General features: G+C 41.5%; 1 protein-coding gene and 1 long non-coding RNA gene across 2 annotated transcripts in view; one reads left to right on the forward strand and one right to left on the reverse strand.

Annotated features, from left to right (window-relative positions):
* Positions 1-6: 6 nt before the first annotated feature.
* On the reverse strand, positions 7-16,790 carry Xpa (XPA, DNA damage recognition and repair factor). The gene is made up of 6 exons (XM_090330297.1): positions 16,567-16,790; positions 13,187-13,297; positions 10,689-10,794; positions 7,591-7,756; positions 5,455-5,572; positions 7-3,747 (listed from the first exon to the last, which is right to left on the reverse strand). The coding sequence occupies exons 1-6, from the start codon at positions 16,754-16,756 to the stop codon at positions 3,599-3,601; spliced, it is 840 nt and encodes a 279-aa protein (XP_090186423.1). The 5' UTR covers positions 16,757-16,790; the 3' UTR covers positions 7-3,598.
* Positions 16,188-23,408, forward strand: part of LOC150065662 (uncharacterized) — a 41,347-nt gene continuing 34,126 nt past the window's right edge. The window contains exon 1 of the long non-coding RNA XR_016534970.1: positions 16,188-16,356. This is a non-coding gene — a long non-coding RNA (uncharacterized LOC150065662). The remainder of the gene's footprint in view (positions 16,357-23,408) is intronic.

Consider the following 23,408-nt stretch of genomic DNA (forward strand, 5'->3'; position numbering starts at 1 on the left):
CTCTGGGCTTGGGCATCCTTGAGCTCTTCCGCTCAAGGCTACTCCCCTGCCCCTTGAGCCCCAGCACCACTTCAGGTTTTCTAGTGGTTAATTGGAGATGAGAATCTCATGGTCGTTAGTGCCTGGGCTAGCTTTGAACTGTGATCCTCAGATCTCAGCCTCATAAGTAGCTAGGATTACAGGCTTGAACCACTGCACCCAGCTATTTTTTTTTAGTAGGTGGTTTCTTACTGAAGGCACAGATACCTCCCTTAGTATTTTCTCTTCAAAATATTTTTCTTCTGTAGTACTTTAACACTACTTTTTAATATAGAAAAGTGTTACTATTTAGAGTCCACTTTCCAAATTTGCTTAAACAAATCACCTTGGGAAGCTTAAAACACCATTATGGCTGAAACAGACTTCTCCAGGTGGTTTCGGTTTCAGAAACCATTGTTTTAGAGTATCTGATCTCCTGCTTACAAGCTCCTGTGAACTAGCATTGGATAGATTGGCTAAAACTGTTCTTGGAACTAGATATGGGTTTTTAAATTTTTCTTCATGGATCCTACTCAGATAACTTCATTCCTGAGCCTATTTGCTGTATGACAAGGCTTAAATAAAATGAGGGTTTTGTAAAATACTACATAATGATTTGCCTGACACTTCAAATTTCTAGGGTTTTTACAGTGCATTAAACCTTAGAAAAAATTTACTATTAATCCTATAACTTATTCGTGGTATTTTTGTGCTTTTGTACAAGATAGGTATCTTTTTCCTTTTTCCATCCTTAGTCTGTAATGCATTAAATATATTTGGGCAATATGGTCGATTACTTTACCATAAATCTTAATAAAAAAAAAAACTACAGAATGAAGTCCATTCATTGGATGGGAATTTTTAGGTTTGTTTTTGTTTTGGGTCAGTTATGGTGATTGAACACAAGCCTGGGTACTATCCCTGAGCTCTTTTGCTCAAGGCTAGAACTCTACCACTTTGAGCCACAGTTCTACTTCTGGTTTTCTGGTAGTTAATTGGAGATAAAAATCTCATAGGCTTTTCTGCCTGGGTTGGCCGAACCATGATCCTCAGACTTCAGTCTCCTGACTAGCTAGGATTATAGTTGTGTCTAGGGTTTTTAAATATACCACTTAATTTAGTAAGTATTCAATAGATCAGTGTTGTTTGGCAAGCACCCATGTTGTTGGCTAAGTACTCTCTTTACACACTGCTTAAAAAGCACAGCACACTGTAACTAGTTTCAAATGGTTTCTGTCAAGAAGCAGAAAGACCTCTACCTTAAAGCACTGGTAACTTTGCCTTAAACGCCTTTGTAATGGTTTTCACAGTACACGTAAGTCTGGCTAATTATACATTCTAGAGAATTTTGTAGTTTTCATTTCTTTCCAGTTGATCCTCTCTTCCTGTGTAATGGTTGCTTCAAACAACTTCATGCTGTGGCCCTGCTCTGTCCCTGTCGAGCAAGCTAAATGCAGGGAAAAAACTAAACTAGGGATTTTTTTTATTATTATTTGGTCATTTGTGGGGCTTGATCTCTGGGCCTGGGTGTTGTCCCTGAGCTCTTCAAAGAGCTCAAGGCTACTGCACTACCCCCTTGAGCCACTGGGCCACTTCAGGTTTTCTAGTGGTTAATTGGAGATAAGCGTCTCATGGAGTTTAGTGCCCAGGCTGACTTTTAACCCCAGTCCTCAGATCTCAGCCTTCTGAGTAGTTTCGACTACAGGTGTGTGAGCAACTGCACCCGGCCTAGGGATTAAATTTTGAAGAAGTAAAAGAGCAGATGTTCAATGGTTGCTTTCTCTGCTAGTGAAGCTTATACAAAGATGGCCTGTCACATATACCTTGTAATAGACTGTAAATTCTGTTATCCTTATGCCATTTGATATGGATTTGTGTCAGGTCTTTTTTTTTTTTTTTTTTTTTTTGAGTCCTGGGCTTGAACTCAGGGTCTGAGCACTGTCCTTGTACTTTCCTCAAGGCTATTCTACCCTGAGCCACTGCACCACTTCTGGCTTTTTCTATGGATGTGTACCAGGGAATTGAACCAGGGTCTTCGTGCATGCTAGGCAGGCACTCTTACCACTAGGCCAAACTCCCGGCCATATCAGGTCATTTTTACACCTAAAAATGAAGGTGGGAGAAGCTGTGTTATCCTGGTAGAGCAAATTTGACTTCGGGGTGTATCTGGATACCCGGACGGATAGAAATAAACCTCAACTAGAGAAATCTTAATATTGGCCTTGGCTCGTCTAGAGGCTATTGTGTTTCAGATTTAAGACTCACCACATTAAATTTTAAATAATACTCTGAGGGATGATTATGCTGATATGAAATAATCAGGCCCAATGAAGAAACTTCTCTAGGGTCACAACCAGGAAGTGAAACTTGAACACTGGCAGGGAGCTCCTTGTCTCTTAAAAGTGCACTGATGTTCTTCACAGCCTGAACTCCTGGCTACTCTGTTGTCATCAGACCACAAGCTTCCCACACACACATATACAAATCTGGCCACTCATTCAACTCAATTTTTACTGAGTTTTAATGTTTATAGCACATACAAAAAATCAATACTTGGAAAAACACATTGACCATTTCTATGCTGAGCATTTATATCCTGAACAATTAGTACTTGAGTTTGCCTTGATATGTTTGGGTTTTCTCCAAGCAAAATTCTCAACAGCTAGTCTAGAAAGATGGAAATGTATAAACTTCCTATTTCTCCTATTTAGAGTGGATAGAAATTGATATCGGACACCAACAATTTAAAATATCTAGTCTATTTCAGCTTGCATGAAGCAAATTGTTTCCTTCCCCTTGCTCCCCCCAGGATTAAATGAGAATACCTGTAAGGCACTTAGCAGTACTTAGGATAAACTTAGTTTTAAAGGTAGCTGTTTTCCTTTTTGTCACAGCATTTCAGAAGAGCAGTCTATAAAGCCCTATGACAACAAGCTCTGAGGGTACAGAAAACATGATTGGATCCGTAGTGGTCACTGTTTATCCCCCACAGTATGTACATCTGCATGTTTTCCAGCGATGGTTTCTTCCCTCTGTTGTCTTTAGGGCAGAAGTAGTTGTTGGATGTTGGTGGCTCATATCTATAATCCTAACTATTAAGGAAGCTGAGCTCTGAGGACCATGGCTCAAAATCAGCCCAGCAGACAAATCCAAGAAGTAACCAACAAGTCTAGCAGTGGAAGCACAGGCCTTAAGTTCAAGTCCCAGTACTGGTACCAGAAATAATAGCCCCCCAAAACGTAACCTAGACTGGTACAGTAGTATACAACCATCCTTATGGGTTGGCCTTCATTGGAAGCTTTACCTCTAGGGTTTGCTTGTAGCTCAGTGTGTAGCTCTGGCCTTCCACCTCCACCACTTGCCTCTTGCAGACCTCATCTCCATCCTCAGCCACTGGAGTTGAACCTTAACTAAAACCTGCATTTAAGATGATCACCGTGAGAGCACCTGGTGAAGAATCGCTTGTCCATATTGTGAGTTTCAACCAATATAAAACCATCTAAATTCCCTTAAATATAAAATTCTGTAAAAAAGAAAAGAAAACCACAGGAAAGAAAAGGTCACCGAATCAAAAAGAAAATCACATCTTTTCATATGTCAGTTCGTGGCCACATATAGTACAGATCTTGCGGTACATGTCATCTTCTAAGTTTTCTTCTGGTCCATACTCGTGTTGATGAATAGCTGTTTCTCTTTTCCACACACTGCTTCTCACTGCTCTACGCAATTCTAAGGAAAAACAAGTTTCTCTGCTGAATCCAAAAATAAATTCAAGCTATCAGCCATATTTGCATATCTAAATACCTATGGTCCACCTGAATTTTATGACAAATCAAAGTTGATTATACATAAATTTGGCAAGTTTTCCTTACCTGCTTGTCTGTGAAATCATTGCTGGAGTGGTATGTGCCTGAGACTCAGAAATGGGTACAGAATGGGTAGTAGTTAGAAATGCACTAAAGGAGAACAGCTAACAACAGTGCATGAGGACAGGAGATGAAAACAGGATGCCACACCAACAAAGGAGGTCCGCTAAGAGAAGGGGAGTGTGTTTACAAGTCAGGAACTGCTGCTGTAAGAGGAATGTCCCATGCTTGCAAGAAAACTAGAAAGCCAAGGTCACCATGACGTGCTGTCTTTTCATGTTAGCTCATAGAAATGTTATTAGGTCTGTTGAATTCTTCACTCTATATATAAAGTGTCACATTATTTTAGGAATTGCCGATGACAACTGCAAAGTATAACCTGTGAATAAGAATCACTGAAAATTAACAGGAAAGAAAAAAAAACGCACATTTTTATTTTTGTTTCATTTTATTCTACAGCAAAGACAGCATGTGACAAAGTATTTGGAACTTGTGGCCTATATGAGGCTAATGGCTTTTTGCAAAATTTACACTGCAAATTCCAGTACTTTGTGCTCACTGGAAATGAACAAACTGGTAACTTCCCAATTTCTCATTTAATGACATGAAACCAGCATCATCTGTCTGCATTTCTTGCCAGCTGGGCACCCAAACTCTTCAGTGTGTGATATACCAATTTATAAATACAATGAATCTTAATCAGTGTCACCTCTTCTCTGTCCTCTTAACCCCACCCCTATCCTCAAGTAACCAGGTAAAACATGGATTCTTAGACTTCAAAGCTAGTAAGGTAACAGATTCTTATAATCCCTGTTCTTTGGGGGCTAAGGCAGGAAGCACCCTCGTTTCTCAGTACATCCTCAGTACGTGTCATCCTGACAGCTTGACTCTAGCACTTACGAGGCCCACTACCTGGCAAAATGTAAACACCTGAAACATTCATGGAGAGGTGGGTAGATTTACAGACCCATACACATGGATGAACAAACGAAATTCACAGACAAACCAAGTTGTATGCTGAAATAAATGCACTGATGAAGGAATGACATATATATGAAGAGTTCCACTCAAAATTGCCTGGGTCCTGTTCCTATATTTTATACATGCCTTCCTGAAAGTGCTCAGAGCAGCCGGCATCTGAGTTCATTCTAGATGTAACTGGATATGGCTGGCACATGACTAAAGTCTCAGCACTCAGTACACAGAAGCAGGAAAATCATGAATTCAAGGCCAACCTACTTTTTTTTTTTTTGCTAGTCCTGGGCTTGGGCTCAGGGCCTAAGCACTGTCCTTGGGTTTTTCTCAAGACTAGTGCTCTATCACCTGAGCCACAGCACCATTTCTGGCTTTTTTCTATGTATGTGGTACCAAACCCAGGTCTTGGTGCATGCTAGGCAAGCACTCTACCACTAGGCCAAACTCCCAGCCCCCAAGTCATTTTTTTAACCTATGAAGATGGACACATCCCAATCTATGGGTGGCACATTGTCTTTAAGCAACAACATCACAAAGAAAACACTAAGGACTTTCTTCGTGGTAAAACCCCATCATGACAAAGAGCGCAACTCACCTTTCACTTTCTTATCAAACTTCTTCTGCTTCATTTTTTCTCTGTTTTCCTGTCGCACTTCCTTTGCTTCTTCCAGTGCTTCCTGACTCCCCCAGACTTCGAGAGACCTCTTCACGATCTACAACACAGCCCATGCTCGTTAACTATGCGCAGGTGATCAACCTAGGGAGCACACAGCTACTGAAGAACCATCTTTTTTTTTTTTTGCCAGTCCTGGGCTTGAGCTCAGGGCCTGAGCACTGTCCTTGGACTTTCTCAAGGCTACAGCTCTACCACTTGAGCCTTAGCACCATTTCTGGCTTTTTTCTATGTGTGTGGTACCGAGAAATCGAACCCGGGTCTTGGTGCATGCTAGGCAAGCACTTTAACCACTAGGCCAAACTCCCAGCCCTGAAGAACCATCTTAAAGACAGAAACTTAATAGAAACTAATAGTTCAAATGTGAACCATAGGAAACTAATAACATCTTAGAAACTGTCCTGCTTTACTAGTTTTAAAAATTAGAATTTAGTTGGTGCCAGTAGCTTAATCCTAGCTACTAAGGAGGCTGAGATCTGAGGATCAGGGTTTGAAGCTACCCTGGCAGGAAAGTCTGTATGAGTTATTTCCCATTAATAGCAAAGGGCCATAAGTAGAGGAGCTGTCTCAAGTGATAGATCACTAACCTTGAGCAGAAAAGTTCAGGGACAGCTTCGGCCCTGATTCTAAACCATTAAAAGAAGGGAGGGAAGGGGAAATTAGAATCTGACTACTATGATTGCTATTTCGGGTCCCTTTAACATTATTATGAGTGTATCCTGAGCATAATTCATTTTGTCCACACAAAGACATAAACATATTGTGGTGGCACCGGGTTTGTTGACCCACACCCTTAGCTTTTTGCTTTAAATATTTCTTAAGTAGAGTCTTGCATTTGCTTGACCATCCTGGACTGAGATCTTCCTGTTTATTCTTCTGTAACTGGGATGACAGGTGTGTATCACCACATGCAGATTTTATTAGATGAGATGGGGTCTTGCTAGTAACTCTTTGCCTGAGCTGGCCTCCACAAACAGTATTACAGACATGAGCCATTTGCACTTAGCCATATTCTGTATTCTCCTAAAAAGAGTAGATGTGAGCCGGGTATGGTGGCTCACTCCTATAATCCTAGCTACTCGGGCGACTGAGATCTAAGGATTGTGGTTTAAAGCTAGCCCAGACATTAAAGCACATGAGGCTCTTCGTTCCAATTAACCACTAGACAATAGGAAGTGGCTCAAGGGGTAGAGCAGTAGCCTTGAGCTGAAGAGCTCAAGAGTTCACGTCCCACAACTGCTAAAAAAAAAAAAAAAAAAAAATGAGTAGCAGTGGCTGGGAGTGTGGCTTAATGGTAAAGTGCTTGCCTAGCATGCATGAAGCCCTGGGTTTGATTGCTCAGTATCACATACACAAAAAAGGCCAGAAGTGGTGCTGTGGTTCAAATGACAGAGTTCTAGACTTGAGCAAAAGTGCTCGAGGACAATGCCTGGGCCCTTGTTGAAGCCTCAGTACTAGGAAAAAAAAAAAAAATAGAGGTATATAATTCAAAGTCTTAAAATTAGAATGAAGACTTGGACCATAAAAAGCCACTAGACAGACTTCCATCTCCACAATAACCAGTAAAAAAACTGGGCTAGAAGTGTGGCTCAAGTAGTTAAATGCCTGCTGAGCAACTCCAGGCTAGTGAGAGTGTTAGGGACCTGAGTTCAAGCCCAGTACTGGCAAAGAAAAAAAAATTTTTTTGGTGGAGGACTGAGGGACAGGGAAGAGAATGACTTTTAAATCTTTTCAGTTTCAGAAATGTACCAACCTCACCCCCTCACCTACATACTTGTTCCAAAATGTCACAGCAAAAGGAAAAATGAGAAAACATGGCTATTAAATAAAAGTAATTTTTGTTAAAAATTTCATGAAAAGCTGGGAATATGGCTTAGTAGGAGAGTGCTTGCCTAGTGTGCCCTGGATTCAATTCCTTAGTACAACATACATTTTTTGGAGGGGGAGGGGGTCAGTTATAGTGCTTGAACTCTGGGCTTGGGCACTGTCCCTGAGCTCTACAACACCACTTCCAAAGGAAATTTTTTTTTAATTTCATAAATACAAATTATTGGAGACCTGTAGTTTTAGGTAAAGCTTCATATCACCCCATTGTGCATGATGAGGATTCTTTTTCACAATAAACTTCAGAGCTGGTTCTCTTTTTTCCAAATCACAGTCTTTCAGAAGGTATTCTTGCTTCGCTTCTGTTTTGGTTATAAGCTTGTGTTTATCATCAACATCTCTGAAAACAGATTCAAGTCCATTATATAAATTATTTTAAATAAACTAAGCCTTCAAATAACCCATTAACCTAGGGGAATGCACACCAGAAAGACATAAAACACTTCTTCCTAACTATAATTCTCCTAACATAAAAATTCTGACATAGAGGTGCTGTGGCTCAAGTGGTAGAGCACTAGTATCGAGCTGAAGAGTTCAGGAACAGTGCCCAAGCCCAGAGTTCAAGCCCCATGACTGACCAAAAAAGGAAAAAGAAAAATTCTGACATAAATATTTCATCTTTTACTTATTCTAAGAAATTAAATTAGCACTTACGTCACCTAACAATTTAAGAATTTCCTAAAAGTTCCTCTTTCTCCTGTAGGAGCTTGAAATTACTTAGAATAGTAGGGAAAATGTAAATGAGAAAAAACAAAACAAAACAAATTCCAAGGTCAAAATGACCTGTGCAGATTTCAGTCTCAGTGCAGCTGGTGTCCAGCAGGCTCTGCATGTTGTCAAAAGCCAGGTAAAATCCGAGACAGAGTCTCATTCGTTTCCATCCCGGTACTCTTCAGTGGATATAGTCTTGCTTTGGGAACTGCATAAAGCTTTGTCTTTATGAGGCTTGCATTCTAGGTAGAAGTAGAAGACAGTCAAGCATAATAGTGGTACGTTGGAGTGCTATTGGAGTAAGAGCATAGTGAAGGAAAGAAGTTCTCAGAAAAGAAAATAAGCAGAGAAGTCTGCTGGGGGCCACATGAAGCACAGCCCTTCAAAGTCTGGGTTTGCCTAGCATACACCTGGGTTCAATTCCCTGGTACCACATACACAGAAAAAGCCAGAAGTGGTGCTATGGCTCAAGTGGTAGAGCACTAGCTTTGAGAAAGCCCAAGGACAGCGCTCAGGCCCCAAGTTCAAGCTCCAGGACTAGCAAAAGAATAATTAATTAAAAAATAAAACCAGGGCCAGGAGCGTGGCCTAGTGGTAAGAGTGCCTAGCATGCAGGAAGCCCTAGGTTCAATTCCTTGGTACCACATACACTCAGAAAAGGCCAGAAGTGGTGGTGTGGCTCAAATGGTAGAGCGCTAGCCTTGAGACTGCCCAAGGATAGTGTTCAGGCCCTGAGTTCAAGCCCAGGGCTGTAAAAAATAAATAAATAAAAACATAAGCTTCAAAGATGCTGAAACAGAATGGGGGTGGGGGGAACTGTATCCCTAATTATGTTTAAACAAATGTGGATTTTTCCAGACTAATACAACTTTCTCTAACCTGACGTTAACAGACACTCCATTTTCTCCTGTTCCTCAAAGCTAAAACAGGCCTCCAGTGGGAAGAGTCCATCGTACGTGGAGAGCCAGAACATGTGCAGCTTGTCGCTGACCGTGGAAGAGCAGGGTCATCACTACCACGACGTGCCCACTAAGATTCCACTCAGCAACCAGCCAGTGATGATGATGGTGCTCGAGGTGCCTTCTGTGCTGGAAAGCCCCACCTAGTGCTAGAGGTAAAACAGGCCTTCCGTGGGCAAAAGACACCAATTTGGGACTTGGTTAAGTAGACAGTAGCGATAGGAGAACCACAGGAGAGTAACAAGGATGGTTCTAGGATGATGTAAAAAAGGATGCAGAGCATGGTAGTTCACATTCATAATCCCAGCACTTGGAAGATAGAGGCAGGAGAATCATGAGTTCAAGGAAAGCCTCAGCTACATTGCAAGACCCTACTTCAAAATACAAGGGCTCAATCTTAAGCTCTTTACTATTGCAGCGAAACCCTGGGTTTGATCCCAGAACTGCTGAATGAATGCATGCATGCATGCATGTTAGATAAAGGTGAGAAAAAAAAAAACATACAAGATTGAGAGGAGAAAAGGGGAATGGAAACGTGTCTGAGCTTTCCCTCCTCTCACAAGGCTCCAGTCCTCTGACCAGGAAACCTACATACACACCAGGATAAGAAACAGGATCCTGGGGCAAAGTGAAGAAAAGGGTTATGAACTTGCTACTGAGAAATGGAGTGGGAAAAACAAACAAACAAAAACCAAGAAAATAGAAAGGAAAGGAAATTTTTATGGTAGAAGATTGGTGAGGGGGGCAGGATTCTCTGTTCCATGGGGCTTATCAGAAACTTGGATAAACAGAACAGGGTCCTGTGTTTCTTTGGCGAAATGGAAACCACAAAAATTTTTGGGACTACCCCTTGAATAAAAATCTTAATTACTAATGGCATTCGCAGGGAAGTGGATGAATCTAGAGCGAATCATGTTGAGTGAGACAAGTCAAGACCTAAGGAACAAAAGGCGCATGGTATCCTTAATATGCGGCTATTAGATCCAAAGAGTGCAAGAGTGAGGACTCAATAACTGTATACCCAAAGCTATGGACATGGTAATGGAAATACAAACATAACTATATGGACATAAAAACCTTGACTCTATAGACATAATGTTTTATTTCATAAATTGATATGTTTCTATGACATACAAACCCTTAGCCTAATTGTGATTATGTTCTAAAACCTAAGTGCCAGTGATCGTATATAGAGATTCCCTTCTTGAACACTTGTTGGTTAAACTTGTCATTTGAAATATGATGTAAAAATCAATGTTAATAAATTCTTTAACTAAAAAAATCTTAATTAGTAAGAAAATTATACAAATATACCATTATTTTTCCCTAATCCTACACACAAATATTTGATTTTAGCAATGTAAAGATACTATCTGCCTTGCAATCCCCACTGCTCAGGAGACTGAGATAGTGAGGATGACCTCAAAATAAGGTAAAGGTGCAGCAGCAAAGTGACTGCCTATCATAGGCAAGGCCCTGGGTTCAACAATCATTGCGGCTTAAAAAAAAAGAAAAGAAAATAAAAAATAGAAACGAAGGAAAGGGAGGGGAGGGGAAGAGAGGGAAAGAGAAGAGAATACACACTGAAATACAAATTAGTACCTGCAGTTATCACAAGTTGCCAAATCAAAGTGATTCATGAGATAAGAATCCATAAATTCTTTCCCACATTCTTCACATATTGTATAATCAAATTCCATGACAGGTCCTACAGAAAAGAAGATGATTTCTATAAGTTTCCTTTCTTTTGTGACTACAATACTTTCTTTTTTGTTGTTTTGAGTTTGGGTAATTAGACTTTTTTTTATTTTAGCCTATGTTTGTTATACAAGAGGGGTTTCATTGTGACTTTCTTTTCTTTGTCTTTCTTTCTCTTTTCTTTTTTTTTTTTTTTTCCAATCCTGGGCTTGAGCTCAGGGCCTGAGCACTGTCCTTGGACTTTCTCAAGGCTAGAGCTCTACCACTTGAGCCTCAGCACCACTTCTGGCTTTTTTCTATGTATGTGGTACTGAGGAATTGAACCCGGGTCTTCATGCATGCTAGGCAAGCAATCTACCACTAGGCCAAACTCCCAGTCCCTCTTTTCTTTTTTTTGTACCAGTCCTAGGACTTGAACTCAGTGCCTGGGTACTACCCCCTAAGCATCTGTATTCAAGGCTAGTGCTCTAGCACTTTGGACCAAAGCTCCATTTCCAGCTCTTTGGAAGTTAATGAGAGATAAAATGGACTTCCCTGCTCCAGCTGGCTTTGAACCATGATCCTCAGATCCCAGCATCCTAAGTAGCTAGGATTACAGGTGTGACACACTCACACCTGTCTAAGATTGGGTTTTAAACCATCATATTATACCGCTGGCTGTCAACTTTATGGCCACAGTGTATAAGTCTCCTCACCTTGAGTATATGTATATATAGAATGTACTTACAAACTGTTAATCTTAGATAATACATTCATATTCTTCTTTATATGTCAGATCTCCCTATCTTCTACTTTTTAAACTGTTTTTTTCCCCTCAAACATAAAAGACTGCCCCTTAATATGACCTCTTAAGATGTTGGGTTTCATAGCAAAGATATGGAACCAACCTAGATGTCCCTCAGTTGATGAGTGGATCAACAAGTTGTGGTATTTGTACACAATGGAATTCTATGCTGCTGTCAGAAAAAACATTGCCCCATTTGTGAGGAAATGGAAAGACTTAGAAAAAATCATATTAAGTGAAGTAAGCCAGACTCAAAGGAACTTAGGCTCAATGGTTTCCCTCATTTGTCATAATCAGTAGAAACCTTGGGCTCTACTAGCAGAGATCTGCAATAGAGCAAAACCTTGATATATAAGGCCATATAGTATGAAGCTAATTGAAAGGACCTCCAGGATATTGAAACAAAAGCCATATAACGAATGATTGTTGTCCTTAATGTACTATGTTATCTCTCATCTCCTTTGCTTGTCCCTTGGGTATCTCATATTGTTACAGTATCTCACATTGTTATCTGATATGTTGAATTTATTTATATTTGGTTATTTGAAATTTGATAGGGAAGGGGGGAAAACTAGGACAGGTGGGGGTGTGGGGGGAGGGTAATGGGTACCAAGACATGTGAAAGGGTATCAATGTATGTGAATTAATGCACCTTCTATCTGGCAAATATCATGTAACCCTTTATTATTACAATAAAAAAAGATGTTGGGTTTCTAACCCCTATTTTAGCCTATAATGATTTTTTTTTAGTAGGTCTTGGAGCTTGAACTCTGGGCCTGGGCACTGTTCCCAAGCTATTTAGCTCAAGGCTACTGCCTACCCCTTGAGCCACAGCACCACTTCTGGTTTTCTAGAAGTTAACTGGAGATAAGAGTCTCAGGTTCTTTTGTATCTCAGATCTCAGCCTTCTGAGTAGCTAGGATGACAGGCCACCGCCCCCCATTTATAATGATCTTTTAAAGAGAGAATCTCCCTATATTGCCCGGTTCAAATGGGCACTCTGTTGCTGTAGGCTCAAATGATTCCTCTGCCTCCTGAGCCTTCCGGGTAGCAGGGACTACAGCTACAACCGCCATGTCCCATTTATCAGGATCACTTTGAGTATTTACTCTATCCACTAAGACAAGGATGTCTGGTCACCATTTCTAGTATGTATCGGCTGTCCTCACCCTTTTCTTTTTTTTTTTTCCTTGGGAACTCAGGGCCTGAGCACTGTCCTTGGGGCTTTCTCAAGGCTAGAGCTCTACCACTTAAGCCACAACACCATTTCCAGCTTTTTCTATGTATGTATAACTAAGGAATGGAACCTGGGTCTTTGTGCATGCCTGGCAGGCACTCTACCACTAGGGCAAACCCAGCCCCGTGTCCCTACCCATTTTAAAACAATAGAAAACATCAACACACCTGTATACAAACTACAAGTTAAATAATAATTTCCACATATGTGGAAGTTTCTTGAATTCTTTTAATCAAAACTATCAAATATTACCATTCATATAAAGATAATCTGCTCACAAACGAAAGAATCTATGGTATTAACATTGATTTGTAAAGAATTATACATGTTACTCAAAATAGCCAATCTATATATTTATTTTCTGAAAAGTTCACACTTTACCTGGTTCATGAATCACATTTGCAATTTTATGTTCTTCTTTTTCTTCCTCTTCCAAAATGAAGCCTCCTCCTGTGTCAATTATTTTGGGGGCTGCTTTTACATTAGCCACACCTACAAAAGAAAATAAAAGTGGTCATATAAAAAATTTTAAAAGTGGTCATCACTTAAAAGAAGCCCCTATGTCCCTTACACATAAACAGAAACTTTCCTAAACAGATATCACACAAGACAAGGTCACCACGTCTAATTATCACTGTCCTGAAGGCTTCCACTGGGCAATATGACAAGAAAACTAAACTGCACAAAGGCTAGAATAGAACCAACTAAAATGGTACTCAAATACCCATAAGAATTAAAAAATAACAGTAAGAATGTAGAGAATCTCACCAGGCAGTGACTCACGCCTATAATCCTAGCTACTCAGGAGGCTGAGATCTGAGGATTGTAATTCAAAGCCAGCCAGGGCACTAAAGTCTATGAGACTCTAATCTCCAATTAACCACTAGAAAACTGGAAGTGGCACCGTGGCTCAAGAGCTTAGGGACAACACCCAGACCCAGAGTTCAAGCCCCATGACTGAAAAAAAAAAAAAAAAGAATGTACAGAATCTCTGCACTGAAAACCACACAACACTAAGAACAATCAAAAAATGAAGAAATAAACCACATATAGACTTTAAGCCTGGATATTATAAAAGTCAATTTCCACCAAGTTTATCTGAAGATTCCAGGTGATCCTAAGTTGATCCCTCTAAGAGTAAGACACTGCAAACAGAGTTGCTGATAATCTGATCCTAACACATATTTGAATAGTAAGAACATAGACCAGTCAATACAAGCTTGAAAAAACAAAACCAGAGGATTTATCTGAGCAAATGTTGTAGATTTATCTTAAGTCTTCGGTCATTAAGGCACTGGATTATTGGCATAAAGACAAATAGGCCAATGGTACAGAGGAGAAAGTTGTAAAATAGACCTACAGTCCAGTTCATGGCAAGGCCTCCATGGCAATGAATGGAAAAGGATATCAGCCTTTCAGTAAATGGTGCTGGGATTTTACCACAATTTACCACCAGTACAGTAGCACAAGGAAGATAGTCTTCTTAATCAGTGAACTTTGACTATCTCCAACACATTCACACACATAACAAGCTTAAAGTGGATCACAGTCTTGAATGAGAAAGGTGAAATAATAAAACCCCAGACAAAAACATAGAAGAGTAATATCATAAACTTGAGATCCCAAAGCTTCTTAAACAGAACACAGAAAGTCTTGAGAGGATAAATACTATTCAGAACTTGACTAAAATTATGAACTTCTTCTCGTCTATACCATTATAAGAAAGAACAAACTGGAAGGTGGTATCTGTAATGTCTCACAAAACTCGACTCTAGAATGTATAACAAAATTTTATAAATCAATACAAGACAAACACCCCAACTAAAAAACAAAACGAGTTAAAACTACCTGAACGGATACTTCCACAAGCAATGTTTTTCCAAATGGCTAGTAGGCACATGAAGAGATTCCACCAATATTAACAGCCAGAAAAATGCCAAAACATCCCGACATTCCCACCAGAATGTGTGACATGAAAGGCCAACCCTCAATGGTAAGGATTGTGGAGCACACAGGACTGCTGTACACTGATGGTGACAGGCCACAGACATACTCACTGTGTGGCAATCTCTGCCAAAGCCGAGTACTCTTCCACTCAGCAATTCCAGAGATGTAAGCAGATACTAGCACATATCCTATTGTGTTTAGTAAAACTACCAGTTAGAGAGTAGAATATTCCAAAGTCCAAGTTCCCAGATTATAGTACCAAAGGCCATGCTTTAAGTAATCCCTTCTGCAGATAGGTCTACAGCCTGCTGTGAACTCATCTCTGCACAAGAGACAAATGGACAGCATCTGTGATAGCCTATTTATTTTTTTAAAGAAATGATAGTAGCTAAGGGCTAGTGGTTCACGCCCGTAATTCTAACGTACACATGTAGGAGGCCTGTACAAAATCAAGGAAGAGGTTTCTGGCCAGCAGCAACAGGACAAATGCATTAACAACTACAAAAGCAATTTTTAAACGTATCCTGCTACAAAATACAAGGGTTACAGTTTAATAGGAGTCACTACAAGGACCTCTTTGATAAGGAGGAGGAGATGTAACAGAGATGACACTGGAGGGCAAAGATCTTCCTACCTTTCACCTGATCAAGAAAGCAGTATCGTGCTCCTGTTGGGCCATCAATAAGACACAAGATAAAGCACCTGTTTTCAAGAAGCTCTAACTACAGTGATGAAATCAGGTGATCTGAGGCTCCAGGCACAAGACAAAAAGAGTAAAACATGCTATACAGATGAAAAAGAGATACTGGCAGATGAAAAGAGAAAGAAGGCTGAGGAAATACGGATGAATCAGGTGGTGTTAAAGAGCTTTACCACAGGACCAGTGGAAACATTTGGAATATTTGAAAGGAAAGGAGCTGGCTGCTTGCCTACAGCTCCTGCCTGTCATCCTAGCTAACTCAGAAAGTTGAGTTCTGAGCATTGCGGCTCCAAGCCAGCCTAGGCACGAATGTCCACGAAACTCCAATTTAGTCACCAGAATGCTGGAAGTGGAGTTGTAGCTCAAGAGCACTAACCTCGAATTACAAAGCTAAGGGACAGTGCTCAGGCCCTGCGTTCAAGGCCTAGTATTAGCACACCCCCAAAGTAATGTGGGGCTTTTAAACCTGGGGGGAGGCGGAGGGGAGCAGAAAGCTTCTGAAGCATGCATGAGGGATGGCGACGAGGGGGAGCGATTCTACAACTCCAGGGAGAATTCGGGCGAGTTACATCTGAGAGCAGTGTCAGCAGCTAGAACTACGATGGATGGATTTGAAAACACGACAAATGGGAGCCAAGCATTGACCTCGGGCTGGGGACAGATAAGACACCCCGTCCTAAAGGGGAGCGCGGGGCCCCGGGCAGCAGGGGGAGCTAGTGGGCAGGGAGGGGCCCTGGCCCCAGGTCAGAGGACCCAAATGTCAGGTCTGCACCGCCGCCAGCGTGAACCAACAGTTACTGAAGCCTCGTCTGTTTCACTTCCCAGGACGTCGGCGGGAAGAATCCAATCGGATCATCCATCCGAGCCTGGCCGGCCCTGGCTGGCTGCGTGACCGAGGAAGCAGGTACCGGTGTAGGCGGAGGGCTCGGGGGAGGGTCCCGGGCTGCCGCGGCGCTGACAGGCACCGCCTGGCGCCTTCCATCCGGGACCGATGTGCCCCGAAAAGCAAGATGGAAGCTGGGCGACCGAGGTGCCAGCGAGACCGCCTCGGGGCTGGGGTCCGAGTGGAACCGCCAAGGCCAGAACTGGGCACCGCCTGGGGACGGGGTCAAACCTCCGGTCGCCGCCGCTCCCCCTGCGGGATAAGGCCGCGCCGCCAGCCGGGCCTGGCGCAGCATCAGCGCCCGCTGTCGCTTCCGCTCGATGCTCGCTCGCACGGACGCCGGCAGCTCCGCGGGCTGCTCCGAAGGTGCGGCCTCTGGGGTAGCCTGCTCGGCTGCCGCCGCCGCCGCTGCCGCCGCCATCTCCACACCAATCCGCAAACAGGGGTCCCAGGCCTGCGTGCGCGTGCTCGGGTACACACGCCGCGCGCGCCGCACGGCCCGGCCGCGGGCCCCAAACCGCTGACTCAAAGCGTCCCCCCCAGCCACCGGCTCGAGTGCGCCTGCGCAATCGGGAGGGGCGGGCGGTGGGTGGAGTCTAGGCATGCGCAGAACCCTGAGCTTATATAATAGCCCCTATTCATTTGTACTGTAATTTAAGGGTTAGTTTTGAAATCACTTTTTTCTTATTCTCTTTTTCCTGTTTTTCTTTTTCATATATTTTTATTGTAATTAATAGAAGGGTTACATTATATTCACCAGATAGAAGGTACATTTACTTCACAAATACTGAGAACCCTTTCTCATGTCATGGTCCCCATTTCCCTCTCTCCCTCCCCCCAACTTGGTTTCCCCCCTACCCTCTCCTATTTCAAATAACCAATTAAGCATATATAAAATATATCAGATAACAAGATGAAATACTGTAACAATATGAGATAACCAAGGGACAGCAAAAGAGATGAGAGATGACATAGTACATTAAGGACAACAATGACTCATTATATGGCTTTTGTTTCCATCTCCTGGAGGTCCTTACATTTAGCGTCATACTATATGGCCTAATGTATCTAGATTTTGTTCTATTGTGAATCTCTGCTAGGAGAGCCCAAGGTTTCTACTGATGATGTCAGATGAGGGAAACCATTGAGCCTATGTTCCTTTGAGTCTGGCTTACTTCACTTAATATGATTTTTTTAAGTCTTTCCATTTCTTTACAAATGGGGCAATATTGTTTTTTCTAACAGCAGCATAGAATTCCATTGTGTATAAATACCACATCTTGTTGATCCATTCATCAACTGAGGGACATCTAGGTTGGTTCCCTATCTTTACTATGGTAAATGGTGCTTCAATCAACAATGTTGTGCTAGTGGATTTAGTCTGTCCTTGTTTCTGGACCATTGGGTAGATGCCAAGTAGTGGAATTGCTGGGTCATAGGGGAGCTCTATGTTTAGTCTTTTGAGGAACTGCCATACTGCTTTCCATAGTGGTTGAATGAGTTTGCACTCCCACCAACAGTGTCGTAGTGATTCCTCCTGGCCACATCTCCTCCAGCATCTGTTGTTATAAGATTTCTTGATCCTGGCCATTCTAACTGGAGTGAGGTGGAATCTTAGAGTTGTTTTAATTTGCATTTCTTTTATGATAAGAGATGTCGAGCATTTCTTCATGTGTCTATAGGCCATTCTTATTTCTTCTTCAGAGAAGACTCTCTTTAAGTCTTTGGCCCATCTTTTAATGGGATGGTTGTTACTTTGGAGATTAGTTTTGGGGTTATTCAATTTTTTGAGCTGTTGATATGTTTTAGATATGAGGCCTTTGTCTGTTGTATGGTTACTGAAGATCTTCTCCCACTCTGTAGGCTTTCTAGTTTAACATTGCATTTTAAAAATTATTAAGGAATTGTACAAGGGATTACAATTCCATAAATTAGGTTATGAGTACTGTGTTTCCTGGTCATTCATTAGTAAGTTTTGCTTAGTGGTTCACAATATGGACTTTGAATTAAGACCTGAAGGCTTAAGTCCACATTCTGACACTGGGCACATTACTTAACCAGAGTTCCATTCTTTCAATGATACATTAGTACTAGTGGACTCACTTTCTGAGCCATTGAGATTAGCTGAGCCAATACAATAGTAGCAGGCAGTGGTATTGGTACCAATCACACAAACAGGTGATTGATCTAACTTTGTGTTGGACACACAGCCTAGGAAACATAGCCTGGGATTGTGTGTGTGTGTGTGTGTGTGTGTGTGTACGCGTGTGTGTGTACGCGTGTGTGTGCCAGTTCAGAGGCTTGAACGCAGGGCCTGAGCACCATCCTTAGGCTTTCCCGCAGGGCCTGAGCACCATCCTTAGGCTTTCCCAAGGCTAGAGCTCTCCCCCTTGACCCACAGCACCACTTACGGTTTTTTCTGTGTATGTGGTACTGAGGAATCGAACCCAGGGCTTCATGCATGCTAGGCGAGCACTCCCAGCCAAAGCCTGGGATTTGAAATGAGAAGATGGTTCAAACTAGTGCACTATTTGGTACCAAAGCCAGGTTACATGGAGTTCACTATTATTTCCATGGGACTGATAGTGGGGCTGCTGTTTTTGATGCTGCTGTCATCTTGAGGACAAATAGCCCGACTTCACAAAAGTGTGACAAATGGAACAAAACACTGTAGTGCTCCAAAAAGACATATATATGTGCATATATATATATATATATATACACACACACACACACACACACACACAAAATCTGATTTAAACTAGAAAACATTTGATTCTAAAAAATTCACTGCACATACCATCTGTGACTTTTAGAAAGAGCAACCTGATACACTGAATGTTTCCATGGATAAGAGAGTTTGGGAAGTACGATTCAATAGTTACAACTATTTGTCAGGTGCATTATTCATGTGTAGTATTATTTATGTCTTTTGTGCACAGCCTGTCTTACTTGCAAATGTATTACACATGATTTTAATTAAGTGTGTCAAAATAATAAAAATCAAAAAAATTTTCAAAAACAAATTTAAACTCCTGACACATGCATTGCACAATTCAGTTGATGTGGAGAAGCTCTCCGTCTCTCATTATAATTCACTGTTTAAATCTTTGTGTTATCTTCTGAGTGTTTCCCTGCTGTTTTCTTTAATTACATTTTTATTTTTAAGTAGTTATATAAAGGAGTTACCACTCAACAAATCAGTGTGTGGATATTGATGTGGCCCCTTTCATCACTTTCTCAAACCCTACTCCTCCCTCAATTTTCTTAATTTTGTACAATATGCATTGAGCTTTATGACTGCATTCTCCTCCCCCTCCCCCCTTTTCATCAGTAATCTGGCTTGAACTCAAGGTCTGGACACTGAACTTTTTTTGCTCAAGGCTAATGCTCAACCACTTTGAGCCACAGCGCCACTTCTGATTTTCTGATGGTTAATTGGAGATGAGTCTCATGGTTCCCTTTAAGTGACACTGTGGCTCAAGTGGCAAAACACTAGCCTTGAGTAAAAAGTGTCCAAGGACAGTGCCCAGGTCCTAAGTTCAAGCCCCAGGACTGGCGGCAAAAAATGTATCTGTACAAATAGCAATAAGGTGATACTTAATGTAGGAATGTATATATATATATATATATATATATATATATATATATACACACACACAACTGGACCAACTTGGCGGTTCAGCCTCCAAGATCATTGTGTTAAACATCATCAAAATGATACCAAATAAAATCTTTTTCCTCAAACAAACAAAAAAAGGAGTCTCATGGACTCTCCTGCCCTGGCTAGCTTAATCACAGTCCTCAGATCTCAGTCTCCAGAGTAGCTAGGATTGGAAGTGTGAGTCACCAAGGCATAGCTTCTCTCTTCTTTTGTCTACCTGCCTCCCTTTAACCCCAACCTTACTTTTCAAGTATCAATTTCCTTGTAATTCTGCTTGTCTGTGAGTTAGACTTTCTAAGGAATTACACTTTAAATTCTCCCCTAAAAATACCATAGTTCAGTTAATCAATTTGTATACATTTGCATCCAACTCCAACTTATGCATTTTTAAATTAGTTCTAGCTTCCATATGTGGAAGAAAAGATGTATCTTTGTCTCTCTGGGCCTGACTTACTTTACATAGTCCATCTATTTCTTTGAAAATGGTGTAATATCACTCTTCCTGTTGGACGAGTAAAATTTGATTGTGTGACTATACCACCACATTTTCTTGATCCATTCCTCCATCGAGGAATCTTGGCTGATTCCATACCTTAGCTATGGTGAACATAGAGCTGCAATGAACATGATTGTACTGGTGACTTCATCATATCCTGGTTTGTAATTTTTTGGCTAAATGCCTAGGAGTGGTATTTCTAGATCAGTTCTATGTTTAATTTAGAATCTTCAACTGCTTTCCAGGGTAGTTGAACATGTTTGCATTCCTGCCAACTGTTTACTAAGATTCCTTTTCCCTGAATCTGCATTATTGTTCATCTTGATAATGGCCATTCTAATGTGGGTGAAGTGGAATCTCAGCATTGTTTGAATTCTCAATTCCTTTATGGCCAGAGATGTTGAGCATTTCTCCATGGGTCTATTGGCTATTTTTTTACTTCTTCTCCTGAGAAGTCTCTATTTTGTTTATTTGCCTAGTTATTAATTGAGTTGTTGGTTCTTTGAGGATTTAGTTTCTTAAGGTCTGTATATTCTCTATGTTAGACTATTGTCTGACGTATAACTGACAAAAGTCTCCCATTTTGTGGACTAGTCTTTTTCACTACGTATGTCCTTTGCCATGTAAACACTTTTTAGTTTAACAGAATCCTGTGTCCATTTCTCTGTTGTTGATTTTATGAAAATACAATATGCTTCCCAGAAATCAATTGTTCCCAAAAAGCAAGGAAGGAAAAAAGTTACGATATTCTTCCCAGGCCAAAAAGAAGCTTAATGTGCTTAGTTCAAGTGAAAATGAAACTTTTACTTAGCTTTGTTGGAAACAGCATGTCTTTAGTGCAAATTGTGTAGTGGTATGAGAAAATGGGTTCAATATCTGCAGTGCCTTACAGTTCGGAACTCTATGCATGCTGAGTAGTTGAAGTATACCCTCTTCTTCCCTGTTCACTGATCTTGACCAGGTGAAAACGTCTCAGATTTCATGACATCCAAAGCACAAGCAATGAAAGAAATAATATTCCATTAAACTTAAAAGCTTTTATGCATCAAAGAACACGATCAAAAAAGTTAATCCACAAATGGGAAAAATATTTGCAGTCTTGATATCTGATATGAGACTGGTATCCAGAATATGGTACCATTCCAACTTAACTTATTATTAATTTAACATTTTACTAAAAGACATGTCACCAGGCACTGGTGGCTCACAGCTGTAATCCTAACTACTCAGGAAGCTGAGTACTGAGGATCAAGGTTCAAAGCCAGCCCAGGCAGGGAAGTCTGTGAGACTCTTACCTCCAATTAACCACTGAAGTGGTAAAGGGCTAGCTAGCCTTGAGCAAAAAAGAATGCAGTGAATTCAAGTCCATGGCTGACAAAAAAATGCTAATTTTAGGGGCCGGGAGTTTGTCCTAGTAGTTGAGTGCTTGCCTAGCATGCACGAAGACCTGGGTTCAATTCCTCGGTACCACATACATAGAAAAAAGCCAGAAGTGGTACTGAGGCTCAAGTGGTAGAGCTCTAGCCTTGAGAAAGTCCAAGGACAGTGCTCAGGCCCTGAGCTCAAGGCCAGGACTGGCAAAAAAAAATAAATGCTAATTTTAAAAATGAGCAAAGGACTTAAACAGACATTCCTCCAAAGAAGATAAATGGATGGCCAAAAATCACATAAAGATGTATTTAGTTGCCGAGTGCTGGTGGCTCATGCCTTATAATCCTAGATTCTGGGGATACTGAGATCTGAGGATTGTGGTTCAAACCAGTCTGGGCAGGAAAGTCTGTGAGACTCATCTCCAATTAAGCATCAAAAAATCAGAAAGTGGAGCCATGGTTCAAATGGTAGAGTACTAGTCTTGAGCAGAAAAAAAAAAAAAACCCTTGGGCACAGGACCCAGGCCTGGCACTTGTGCACATGCACACACACACACACACACACACACACACACACACACACCATTGCAAACAGCAAGCGAGGATGTGGAGGAAATTAGAACACTTGTACACTGCTGGTCACAATGTAAAATGATGTAAATGTGAAATCCCTGTGGTGATCCACACTCCAGCAGGTTATCCGTGGGGCAGCACACCGGCACCTGAGGTGAACCTCTAGGCTGCATGTTGCTAATTCTGTGAAGTTATGGAGTGTTCTTCTCTCTCAAAGTAATCTTTGGAGGGATCAGTTCCCAGAATCTTCTTCCCAGTGATGCATTCCAGCCTGAGCATGGAAGGACACAAAGCCCATGTTAGATGCCACATGGGCCCCAGGGTTTTGAAACTTCCTGGCAACCTCTTAGTCTTCTTTTGCTGGTCACACCCTCTCCTTTGTCATAGGGGCCTTTGTTGGTGAGTTTCATGTCATTGAGTCTGAACTGGGAGCTTGATGCCTCAACCAAGCTAAACAGAGACTCCCACTTCCCAGAAAGAACCAATGCATGCCTTAATCTGTATATCTCACCAGGAGGTAGAGGCTCTGGGCCTTGCCCAGAGCAGACAGCTTGAGTCATCTTGCTGGGGCTCAGAAGGAAAATACTGTAAACTAGGACATACATTCTGTCTTTCCCCATTCAGTCTCAGGGGAAACTTGTGACTACATCCATCTTCTTGCCTTGTATTCCTCTCATTTCCCAGACCACCAGATTCTGATTACAAGAAGGGAACTGAACAAAGGACAGAACTGAAAACCTTAGCCAAGTCTTGAAGAAGCTGCTAGGACAGAATGGGATCCTGGAAGAAGAAAGGAACTGGGCGGTGCCTCCTGACAGGGCTCCTCTCCCAGCACGTAGCTGGGATTATTCATTCTTCAGCTGGTAGGAAGTGAATACGTTTTGGGGTGTGTGTGTACATGTTCCTATGGGGCTTGAACTCAGGGTTTAGCACTGTCCCTTAGCTTTTTCACTAAAGGCCAGTACTTTAG

Source organism: Megascapheus bottae, chromosome 3 (genome assembly GCF_031878675.1).
Source record: "Megascapheus bottae isolate mThoBot1 chromosome 3, mThoBot2.hap1, whole genome shotgun sequence".
In the NCBI taxonomy this organism is placed as follows: Eukaryota; Metazoa; Chordata; class Mammalia; order Rodentia; family Geomyidae; genus Megascapheus; species Megascapheus bottae.